General features: G+C 45.5%; 1 protein-coding gene across 5 annotated transcripts in view; it reads left to right on the forward strand.

The window, feature by feature from the left end:
• Positions 1-12,270, forward strand: part of LOC117893562 (RNA-binding protein Musashi homolog Rbp6) — a 173,225-nt gene that overhangs the window by 48,245 nt on the left and 112,710 nt on the right. For all 5 annotated transcript variants that reach the window (XM_034800225.1, XM_034800229.1, XM_034800230.1 and 2 more), the window contains exon 3: positions 10,500-10,581. In XM_034800225.1, coding sequence (XP_034656116.1) covers positions 10,500-10,581 — 82 coding nt within the window. The remainder of the gene's footprint in view (positions 1-10,499; positions 10,582-12,270) is intronic.

Here is a 12,270-nt window from a genome sequence, read left to right on the forward strand (position 1 = left end):
TGGCACATAGCTACGTCGTAGCTTATGCGCCTCTCAAGAGAGCGCTCTGTTTGCTTGTAACTCAACGTTCGTCAAGTGGTGGCGACGTGGCATCGGTGTTGATGAGGAGGAGGAGTCGGCCCAGGCATCATGTGGTACGTGCCGGGAATGCGTGAGAGATTTTTATTTGCCTGCTGCCGTGGCCCTGCGCGGCCATCGATACACTCCAGAAAACACAGTGAGAGGCGTTACGAGATATATGTGGCATGTGGCATGGGGCATGGGGCATGCGGGCAACGCGGGCATTCAAAATACAAAAACAGAAACAGAAACAGAAAAAACAAATGGAAAATGTAATGATTATTTGTTTAGCTAATGCCGCACAAAGTGGACCTAGGAGCAAAAGTGTAGCCAGTTCTGTGCCACTTTCCATCTTGCAATCCTCGCTGCGCACACGCCCCGTGGCACATTTGATTGCCGGCCATCAATATGCTGCTCCTGCTGCTGCTCCCCGCTCCCTGCCTGCGTGTAACTATTTTCTGAGGCTGGGGAACTGTTGCTCATATTTTTTGATACACTCTGAAGTGGGTAAGAGGATTTTGATTACGCATGAGAAGGCAGCGCAGAGCGGGAGGTATTTTTGATTAGCAATAGCTGAGGATATTTCCCTAAGAGCAAAAACTGGAGTTTGGGTACTGTTGTAAACACAAACTTCTATAAATTAAAGCTTTTACTCACTAAGCAATGAAGCCTTGAAAATTTTTCTGCTCATCCGAAGACTCTTCCCCCATTGATCATAAACCCAAAGAGCCTCTAAGGTTGTTCCAAAGTTATGGCAGCCTAAGAATCATTTTTTTGCTTTCTTTCTGCTTCTGCCAAATTAGCAGCTGTGTGAAAAATTTGCATATTTGTTGCTTCTGTTTGTAGAGCAAAGATTCCTGCCTCCTCTCTGGCTTGTCTCTCTTTGCTGGTACATGTGTCACTCGCTCGCTCTCTCCCTCCCTTTTCTTTTGCTTTTTCTTTATTTCTGTTTCTTCACAGCTTTCAGTGTGGCTGCTGCTGTTGGCATTCTGTTTGCCATTTCGATTTGGCACAATTTGTCACTGGCAGGCACTGGCACTGCCAGGGAGCGCAGAGGCTGTCGTCTTATGGCTTGTTAGTTGGGTTTTGTTTGCCTGTTTGCCCAGCCAGCTTATGGACACCAACAAGTGCCCCAGCGTCGAAGCGACTTTAAAAGGGGGGGGATCTCCATGGGTACTCCCCCATGGCTCTGCACCGCTGACTGATATGTGGCAGGGCTCTGTCGCCTGTCGTTTCCTCATCCTGTTCGGTGTCTCTCTGGGTGTGTGTGTGTGTTTGCCTCTTGCTCTTCGTTGTCGTCATCGTCGTTTTTGTTTACACAGTCGGCAATGCTGTTGTTCCTGTTAGTCCTGTGCCAGCCAGCCATCGAGCCATCCTCTTAGCTGGTCAACGTGTGGCTGCTCATTGTTGCCTCTCAGCATCACCTCATCTCTCCCCTTCACTTGATTCCCTTTCGCCCTCTCCTCCCACTTCTCTTCCCTCACTTCCCTCTTACCGGTTAAGTGTCAATTTGATGCTGCTGCTTTTTCATGTTTCGTGTTGCCACCTCTCTCTCTCTCTCTCTCTTCTGGCAGCTCCTGCCACCGCTTCTGTGTTTGCCATAAGTGCCACATTTTGTATAGCAAGTTAAGCCACTAATGAGGCGGCCACCTGCCGTTGCCGCTTGCCACACTGCCACTGGCACACTGCCACTTGCCAATGCCGCTTGCCAATGCCAATCAACGTGGCAGGCAGGCAGCTGTGCTGGCCTGAGCAGAGTGTTAACACACAAAACTAAATTGCTTGGTAATTAGTATGAAAAATTGCGTGCAACAAAAGCGGCAAGCGGCACAGGCAGGCAGGAAAATCCAGTTGGGGAAAGTGAAATGAAATGAAATGTTTCGAGTGGGGAAAATGGAAAATGAGAAGAGGCCTCCCGGACACTTTATGGCACGCAGGATAGATAGATAGATGGAAATCCAGAGTGGAGTACTCCATAAAGTGGCAGATACTTTGGGCAAATGAAAGTAACTTTGGTCTCTGATTCGCTCTTTGAGAGTGTAACTGAAGTAAGTCTCTTTGCTGGGAGAAACAGACTCCAGTGAGAGCTTCAATTTGATAGATATGAGGCAGAGACACTTGCAGGGAGGAAACTGTAGGTAGAATGATGGAAAAGTACACTCTAAAGGGACATTTCTTCAAGCAAAATGGCTTTTTGGTTGAATGTTTGCTGGGAGAAATAAAAAACTAACTTTTAGATGGATAATCCACACAGAAAATACACTCGAAATGAGGTTTAAATTGATTTGGAAATATTTTTAGTAGGGAAGTATCATGATTGAAGAGCGTACAAATCGAATTCCATTCCATTCCTGTACTAAAACCATTCCATAAAAGACTTCCCCTTCCGTTTCCCCCGCCCCCCTTTTGCCCGATTATCTGCTCAGTGGCGTGTGAAATCTGTAACCTCTAATCCGTTATTCGTTATACGTAATCCGTTGCTTGCGGCCGTTCCTCATCACAATTTGGAGCAACATTTTATGAAATGTGATTTGAGCAATGCAAAGAGACCGAAAGAGATTCAATTATTGTGGGTACAACCCCCACAACCCAGCCTTATCTAGGACTAACCCCACTGCTTCATGGAACCCTTTTTGGCTGCATTCGAACCAAGTTATTTGGGATAAGCCATAAGAAGATACTCTAACTGTATCTCATTCGCCGCTCTGCTTGTTTTTTGTGTTTTTTTTGTCTGTCGAAGGCAAAGCCGCTTCTGAAACCCACTTCAATTTTTAATGAATCCAATTTTTGGGGCATGTTTCCCTGCTGCCTGCTGCCTGACTGCCGCTTGCCCCTGTTCGTGTGGTGTTTTCTGCATTAATTTCATAATTTTCTGCTATTAATTATAATAGAATTTTTCAGTCAGTGGATCCTACGTTTTCGCTGCTTCCCCTCTCTCTCTCTCTCTCTCTCTCTCTCTCTGTTGGGGTTTTCTTTCGGCTTTTGCTTTCGCTGGGGTTGCCTTGGTGCCAAAAGTTTTTGCTCAGTGCGCCTGGCGCTTGGTTTTCCATTTTTCGCTCCGTTGTTATTATTATTATTATTATCGGCCACCATCATATGCCCGTAATTAAAACTTATTTTTCGGTGGGTGTGGGGGATGCAGACACCAAACAAACCAACAAAAAAAAACTTAATTCGCTCTCACCCCTTGCCTGCCGCCTGGCAATCAGCGCCTGATTCGTGATGAGGCTCGACAGTAGAATGAATGGCTGGCTGGCTGGGGGGTGGGTGCTGGTGCAGTCCCTGCAAACACTTTAATACATCGAAATCTTGGACGCACGTTTCTTAAGTAATGGATTCAATTATAAAGTTCAAAATCCTTGCCGGCTTTGGCCTGCTCCGACTCCCTCTCCCCCCCTGCTATGGCAACGTTGGGGCAATCCAACTGGAAATGATTCGCATAAATTCACAATAATTTATAAGGAAATCCTTTAGAGGCATGCACCCCCACACCACACACCCCATGCAGATCCCAGACTTCTGCCACGCCTGCCCGATCGCCGCCTTTTTGGTTTATTGCGTCGATGGCTTGACCCTTTTGGTGCCGCTTCCACGAATACACTCGAATCCTCATCATCCTTATTGACTCGCTCGCAACTCCCACTGCTGCTGCTCCTGCTTCGCCTCCTGCTCCTCCTTCTTCTCTTGCTGCTGCTGCTGCTCTCTGTTACTTTTTAATTTGCTTTCAGTGATTTCCACGACGATTTACCTTGACTGCTGGAAATTTATTCCACTTGGCTGCAGCACACAAATAAAAAAGCGAAGAAACGAAGGAAGGAAGCGACTTTTTGCATTCAGAGACGGACACTCCGGCGTCCTTTCATCCGCCCATGGATACCGATGGATCCTTTCTACAGTTATCCGCCCCCAAAAAAAAAAAATCAATTGATTCGAATGCGTTGCAGAGTCGCATATCCTGCGTAGAGCGAAGGATTCGCCGTGTCGTCTGTTCCTTTGAATTCCCACCTCTTGACCCTTTTTCGTGCTTGACTTCTTGGCTCTTGTCTCTGTCCAACTATGGCCCCCCAGCCCGCACCTTACCCTGGCCAATATTTGCGGCCAGGACTGCTGGACATTAGCATGCTTTTGATGCTGCCACCCTGGGGTCCTGCCCCCGCTCTCTCTGTGTGTGTGTGTATGTCAGTCGGAGATAAGCAGCTTCCACTTTCCACTTTCGCTCTGTCTCATTGCGTTTCTACCTCTCTCCAAATGTCTCTCTCTTGCGCTCAAAAGTTGTCTCAAAGTTTGCTTTTGTGTGTGTGTGTGTGTGTGTGTGGAAAAGTTTTTGAAACCGCCTTTTGTTTAACCAGCGTCGTGGCGTCTTCAGCTTCAACTTGAAGCCTACTCTCTCCCTTGGCCTTGCCTTGCCTTGCCTTGCCTTGCCTTGCCCCTTTTGCCTTCCTTTTGTTTGGACTTTGATTTTTTGACATTCTGTTTAGTTTTTCAAGTTTACCTTGGAATATATCTATCTCTGATCCATTGTTTGTGTGCCCAAAACCCAACTCCAACTCCCCAAATACACATTATCCCCCATTGTCCGCATTGTCCGCATTGTCCGCAGCAATTCCCCATATTTAAATGACTTGACCCGAACAATAGGCCAAAAACAGAGAACACAACGAAGAACAGAAGAAAAGCCATTCATCAATCACTTTTCGGTGTGCGTTGATTTTAATTTGTGCGTTGCCTTCAGGCTCCAAACCTTTGAACTGCACAACAGAGAAGACAGAGACACACAGCCACAGCCACACACATAAATTATTCAAAGTTGTCCAAGAAAACTGCTTGGAAATCAAAAATGCAATTATGGTAAGTGCCAGAGCTTGGCAATCTATAAGTCTATGGACTTTTGGTAGACCTCCCTCCTCCCCCCATAAGCCAAACCATAAATCGCAACGCATTTTGGATACGTAAAGTTGGGCCAAACATTTTCTTCAGCCAGAGCAGGTAGAAATGTTGACGCTTGTAAACAAGTTTTCCCTGAGTAGGGTTAAGGGGGAGCTGCAGGCGCAAGAGGGGAAATTTAAATAAAGTTTTCTATAATTTTTTACCAGAAATCAGATATTTTAATTTGTAATTTCTAGCGCTGCATGAAGATGTTCCACAGTGGGGAAAGAGGAGTCGGAAGAGCTTCAACTTAATTAAAAGATAACTTATGCACATGTGGCACATACGGGCTTAAGGTTTTGATTTATAGATCAAAGCGTGGAGTGTTTTTGCAGACATTTATAAGAACCTTTCGCTAGGATTAAGCTGGAATTTATTTTAAAGCTTTTTGATACTGTTTGGGCGGCTGCTGCGAGAGGGTTTACGAAGGGGTTTTTCGTTTGTTATCTTTTATTATCTGTTACTTTTGGCATATCTTGGGCACTTCTTATGCGAAATATACGGGTTTAGGGTTCGATTTGTAGATGAAAGAGCTTGAATAACTTTAAGGAACTCTTTCTGAGCAACTCCTTCCAATCTTTGATAAGAAATTGTGAGACTTTTGGCTTTCTCTCACATCTTTCATTATTTTTACCACCTCTCAACTGTTCTACTTAACTGTTATCCACATGCTAAACCATTCCGAGAGGGCAGGCATCAATTGTCGTTCCGCTTTTTGTACGTTTTGTAGACGTTTTTGGTGCTGCCAACTTGTCTAAATATTATTATTTACGGCTTAGGGCGAAGAGCAAACAGCGACAACTGTTACCCGCTGGCCCCATGGGGGTGGGCTGGTGGTGTGCATGGGGCCTGAACCTTAACCCCCTTAACCCCTTAAAGCCTGCGTAATTCACTAAGCGAATAGGCGAACAGGAAGGGGGAGCGTGGAGAGCATGGAGCGTGGAACGTGCGTTGTCTTGTCGCAAAGTTTTTAAGACTTGCTTGACCGACCTTTGTCAAAAGTTGTTGGAGCGCATGAAAAATGATGCCACACGCAAGGGAGGGAGTGGGGAAGGATGTGTTACAACAGGCTTCACATCTCGCTCTCTCTCTCTCCCCGCTAAGCTATGGCCATCTCACTCTGTGTGATGTTCAGGCAAAATAGCAATTTGCGTTTTCAAACAAACGATAGAAGAGGACAGAATCAGTGGCAGGCGGCAGCATGAGGCATGAGGCAGGGAGGAGGCAGTCAGAGGTTGTTAGTTTTTGTTGCTTTTCGTTCTTCTGCTGGCTGCCAGTTGCCAGTTGCCGTTTGCCTCACAATTGATTGAAATCCCTTTGCGCACACCTTTTTTTCAGCTCACTCTGCCCAAGCCGCTCCACTCATTCCTCAGCCTCTGTGCTGCTTTTTGTTGCTAGTTTTTGCTGCTTCTGGTGCTGGTGCTGGCTCTGCTTTTTCCTCCACTCTCACCGCAGCTGAGCTGAGCAGAGCAGAGCAGAGAGAGAGAGAGAGAGAGCGAGAGAGAGAACACACACAACTTCCGCTTTCTTTGGCAAAAACAATAGAAAGCACATAAATTTATGGTTTCAGCATTGTGCTTTTGACAACATGTGCGGTGTGTGGCCTAACCCTCCTAAGGGATAGATGGATGAATGATGGTAGCGGGTGGAGACGCTACACAGAGAGGGAGAGCGAGAGCGGGGTACGGCAGGGCTTTTGTGTGGAACGTTAAGGGGTTAATATGCCTGCAACCGCAAAACGGATTGCCTTTTGGTCTAGGGGTAAGGAGAACGACTCAGGGCAGGGGACTTGCTTGCTGGTTGGCAGAGACTTTTCTTATAAATAATTTCACTAAATGGATTTGGGATAAATTTTCTGCTGACACTGTAGGAGGTCGAAGGTCGTTTGTTGTTGCTCACAGAGCGGGGGGGCTGTGGGTAGCCGACTGCTTGAACTAATTACCTGAAAGTCCATTTTCCCAGCTCCCTCACAGATTTTTGGCATTTTCTAGATCGTAAGCAGCAGCAACGGCAGCACCACAAATGCAACAATCAAATTGTTGTGCCTTTGCTTTGTCTTTGTGTATTTATATGTGATGTATGGGGGGGATAAATATGTATATGTGTTTTGTATTTGTTGTGCATGAAAATGGCAAACAACTTTAATGGTTTTCTGGCATTTTCTTGCAGCTGTTTCGCCTCTGTGGTTCTGCTACAGATCCACCCCCCGCTGCCGCTGCCCCTACTGTGTCCCCTGCCCTCCTATGCGTTTCAAAATTTATGTTTGCTGGCTATGAAAATGAAATGACTGTGGTAAACATTTTAATTAAATCCAAGTTTGGCTTTTTTGGCCTGCTTCCCGGTCCCTGGCCCTGGCCCTGGCCCAGCCGTTTTTACAATATATTGCCGCCTGCCTGTTGCCCCACCGCTACGTTGCTCTTTTTCGCTCTCTCCCATTCTCTCTCTCTCTCTCTCTCTCCTTCTCTGCCTACTTCTCACTCTGTTGTCTCCTTTGCGCTTCTACTCTTCAAATGCCGCCACTCCACTGCCCACACCTCTCTCTCCTCCGCTATTTCCTCTTCCTTTTTTTATATTTCCCCCCTGCCCCGCCCCCTTGTTCTTTGTTTTATTTATATGAGCACTTTTTTGTTGTTGTAGCAAATAAATTTTAATTTTATTTTTATTTTTCCGCGTTTTAATTTGTTGACCATTTCCCATTCTTTCACTTTTTTTGCAGCTTGTTTTAATTTTCTCTTTTTTTGGCGTTCTTTTTTCTTGTTTGTTTCACATTTACACATTTATTTTGTTTGCCTCTGCATTCTATTGGCCCTGTCCAGCGTTGGGGGCAGCAGTGGGAGTCGTGTGTTGCATGTTGCGTGGGTGGGGCAGGGGCAGGGGCGGTGGCTGTGGCAGCAGCAGCAGTCAAGTGACAGTTGGCGCTGAGCACACTCGCAGACTGACGGACGGACGGACGGACGGACAGGCGGGGGACACTGACGGGGTAGCCGACTGCATGACGAGAGCTCGCAAATATGAAATGCAAAACAAACTTTGCAGCTGTCACTCAAAAATGAACGTCGCAATGGAATGACAGTGCAGTGGGTGGACATGGAGGGGCGGCGGGAGCTACTAGGAGCAATGAATGGGGCAGAGGGAGAGGGGCAAGTGCACTGTGAGAAATGTTGAAATGGTTAATTGGCCGGAAAGGTATTCCACGTTCCACGTGTGTGTCCTGTGTCCTCCTGACAAAGTGAACGATGATGGGCCCCCGGTATATGATTGACATGTTGATGATGACTTCATTTTGGCATTTTGATACGAAATCTGGTAATAGAGAGGGCTCTATATATGTGTATGTATGTGTACGCGACAGGATGGCTGCTGGCTGATGGCATCAAAACTGAATTGAAAGCAAAGCGAAGCCAATAATGCAATTATAATTCGTATAAAACTTTAGCTGGCTGTCCGAAAAACCTTTGAATCGCATCAAAATGTTGATGAAGTTTTCGGATTTGGAAATCAACCAAAAGCGGAGTGGAGGGCAAAAGGGAAATTGAAGATATTTTGACATAGATTTAATAGTCAAAGGATGTGCCAAATAAGTCAACTGCAAAACTGCAGCAAAGTATCAGAAATTAGTTGGGAATTTGCTTGATTTGAGCTGCAAAGGAAGCAGTGATGACATGACTATTAATAGGTAAAGGAAGTAGCTGTGAAAAATTAAAAAAGGTCAGAGTTCAGAGCTGAATGAGCTAGGGAAACTGTTGAATATAGGCGAAAGATCTATCGAAAAGAGCAGCAAGAAATACGCATAAAAATCACATGTAAAGCCGATATATCAAAGCTGAAAGAACTGCCCAACAATTCCTACTTCTCATACCAAGACAGAGCCCTCCTACACACACACACACTCGGAATGGTAGACACATATACGATTACTAAGTAGAAAAGTACGAATAACTTTGCCCCCGAGGTTTATCTACTTTACTACACCTTGCAGCTAATGGACGGTCATGCCACAGAATATACAGAATATATGTATGTAGATACATGCATACCTCATCATCCCACTCACTCTCACTCTCTCTCTTCCACGGTGGCCGAGCAATTGCCCATTAAAACTTAAAGTGTAGCATACTTTGCAGCGCCACATACGCAACCCTTTTATATTTTTTTGGCCTCTGGCTCTGGTTGTGGCCATCAATTTACATGCCACACACGCATACCCCATAGCCACTTGCGCCCCGTTCCGCACATGCCTCATGCCACATGCCACACTCGAGCACTGCACAGCACTGCAGAGCAGAGCAGAGCCAGTTGCTGTTGTTATTTATGGTACCAAAACTGTCATAAGCAAACAAATTGTTTTTTATTGTTCATAATTATTGTGCATACTTATGTAAATCACGCGACGCGCGATTCGCGTTGCATTGCCCCCACTTGACTGCCGCACAGACACACATGTGCCACATGCCACTACCCTTTTGTTGGTGGGGTTCCACACAAGGCGCAACTAGTTGCTCCACACACACAGACACACAGCCACACAGACACTTTTGCCCCTTGATTCTACGAATGGTGTTGGGTTGCTGGGGAGGGGGGAACGCTGCTTATAGTGCGTGTGTGTGTGGTGTCCTTTTGGTGCGAGAAATCGCACCACATTTATGGCTAAAGAAGCGTCTTGGCGGAACTCCGTTCAGCAGCAGCAGCAGCAGCAGAAAAAATCGTTTGTTTTATTGAATTTTTATTGTAGTTTGAATTTATGACGTCCCTGCGTCGACTGGATTAGGGCTGACTTTTTTCCCTCCATGCGAACTCCATGAGAGATGACTTTATCGGTTTTTTTCCCCAGCCCTCTGCTACTGCTGCTGCTGCATTAAATCGCAGCCAACGAGGCTTGGTATCTGTCGCTGTTGCCTGCCACTGCCACAGCTCCGGCTCCTGCTCCTGCTGCTGCTCTTGATCCTTCTGCTTTCCTCCCATTTGTCTGGCAATTTTGTTGAAATAACTTCAGTTTTGCGTTTGTGTGCGTACGTGCCGCTGAAGTGCTTTTGCTCCACGCCCTGTGTGTGTGTGTGTGTGCCTCCGCTTGGTGGCAGAACCAGATTAGCTCACAAAACCGCAGACAACAGCTGCCGACGTACCCGTCTGAAGTGGAGAATCCATACAGGGAGCTGGCAGTACGGGTAAACGTGCCCCACCCCTCCACCCACGAATGTATGTATTTGTGTGGTGTATGCCGCATGCAGCATGTGAATGATGTCCAGAGAGCCAGCAGAAACCAGCAGCAAAGTTTTGCGATTTTTGTTTACGTTTTTCCAGTATTTTTATGAAGCGCATAAATAAAATTAGTTACTGTTTGTGTCGTGATTTTTGTATTTCGATGGCGACTTTACGTACTGAAGGAATTACTTTACTTCCAGCAGTATTCCCAGTTGAATTTATATAAACAGTTTGATTGATTGATTGATTTGCAGTATGTACCTTCCTTCAGTCACTCATTTTTGTTGCTTTTCTTTTGTTTTTCTTTACAGAGAGCTTACGCGATTACTTTGGACGCTATGGTGAAATCTCAGAGGCTATGGTCATGAAGGATCCCACGACGCGTAGATCCAGGTGAGTGTAGCAGCTATATAGATGAAATAAACAGTGAAATTTAACGAAGATGTCGGTGGAAATTGTTATTGCTATCTGGAATGAAAGGATCTGCCATCAATGATATTTTTATACCCTTTCAAGCGCTGTTTTCTTTGTTTTTTCTTTATCCTAAAACCCCAGCAATATCCTATGCAGAGGTATTGCATTTTTACCATAGCTGAAACTGTCAGCTAGTTATTTAATTTCGAATTTTATTGCATTTTTCGTTCCATTTTCTCATTCGGAAATATCTTTCCATCTGCTTTCCCTATCTGCCGATCTTTTCTACACATTTGAAGTCTGTTCTCCCGTTCCCAGAAATGATTCTACCATCTTTAGCATCTACATCTTTCGTCAACTTCTTCTCTCATGCATAAAATATAACAGAAATGTTTTCTCTAATTTATTGCGCTCTCAATTAATTTCGCTATGGTGACCCCCAGGCCCCATCGAAAATGGTGTCGTGTTGCAAACTGATTTTAATTATTGCAAAACTCTCGTACATATCTCTTGCTATGGCTATAGTCTGCGTAATAAATTTTGTAACCTGTGGCAACCTTTTACCTTTCAACCTCTTGTTTGTTGCTGTAGTTGCTGACCTCTCGCTATCACTCATCTCCCCTGGCTTTATCTCTGCCTCTGTCTCTGTCTCTCTCCCACTGCTACTGTTACTGCTCCTCCTTCTGCTGCTGTATCTTTTGCTGTTGCTGTTGTTTATGGCCATGCACGGCTGCGCATCCATTTCCAAATTTGAACAGTTTGGTTAACCGCTAATTGGTTTTCATTTTCATTGATTTTCCTTCTCGTTTTTTTTCGCTGTCTCTCTCCCTTGCTACTCCTTCGCGCTTTGCTCTACCTCTCAGTCTCTCCCTCGCTTTGTCTGTGTTTGTGCTTTCCGTGTTGTGTATTTTCCACCCGTAACGTTTGTCATTTGTTGCGGTTTCGATCAACATTCAGTTGGCTGAACCAACCAGTCACTCCTCCCCACTCCATTGAAATCCCCACTCTTCACTCTGTAGTCTGTTTCCCTGCTCCAGTCTCGACCCACCCATTTTGACCTTATTTAAAAATGCTTAACGCAAATTAGCTGGGTTTCTGCGGTGCCTGCCGTATGAATAATGAGGCGACATTTGAAAAAAGAGAGAGTCAATTTAAATTTCCAACTACCGCGGCCAAGTTACACTATTAAAATGGAAAGGAAGTAGAGTTTAAGCAGCTACTGGAGAGTGGGAGTGCTAGGGTGTGGCTCTACTTTGATGAGTATTTGTGGAGCTGACAAGAAATTACAGCTTGACTGAAAACACTTTTATGCTAAACGGAGAGCAACAGAGAGCGAGAGAGAGGGAGCTGCAGTGATCAACATTTATCTTGATTGCAAGCAGCAGCAACAGCAACGCTTTGGCTTCCGTTTGGCTTCGGCTTCGATCTTTGGTCTTCGGTTTCGCTTTTAGGTACGTTCGTGCAGATAGGTGTTTGCTTTTGTATTCGGCTCGAGCATGTTTGATCATGTTCGATGTTCGAACTAGCACACGTTGCTGCAGGCTCGATCCTACTCAATGCAGTTCTCTCATTGCCATAAATGATGGTTTCAAAAAACATATTTTCTATAGAACATTTTCTTTTTCTGCCTGCTCTAATACCCACTCAAAGCAGCGCCAAAGCAGAGCA

This window comes from Drosophila subobscura, chromosome J (assembly GCF_008121235.1).
Source record: "Drosophila subobscura isolate 14011-0131.10 chromosome J, UCBerk_Dsub_1.0, whole genome shotgun sequence".
Taxonomy (NCBI): Eukaryota; Metazoa; Arthropoda; class Insecta; order Diptera; family Drosophilidae; genus Drosophila; species Drosophila subobscura.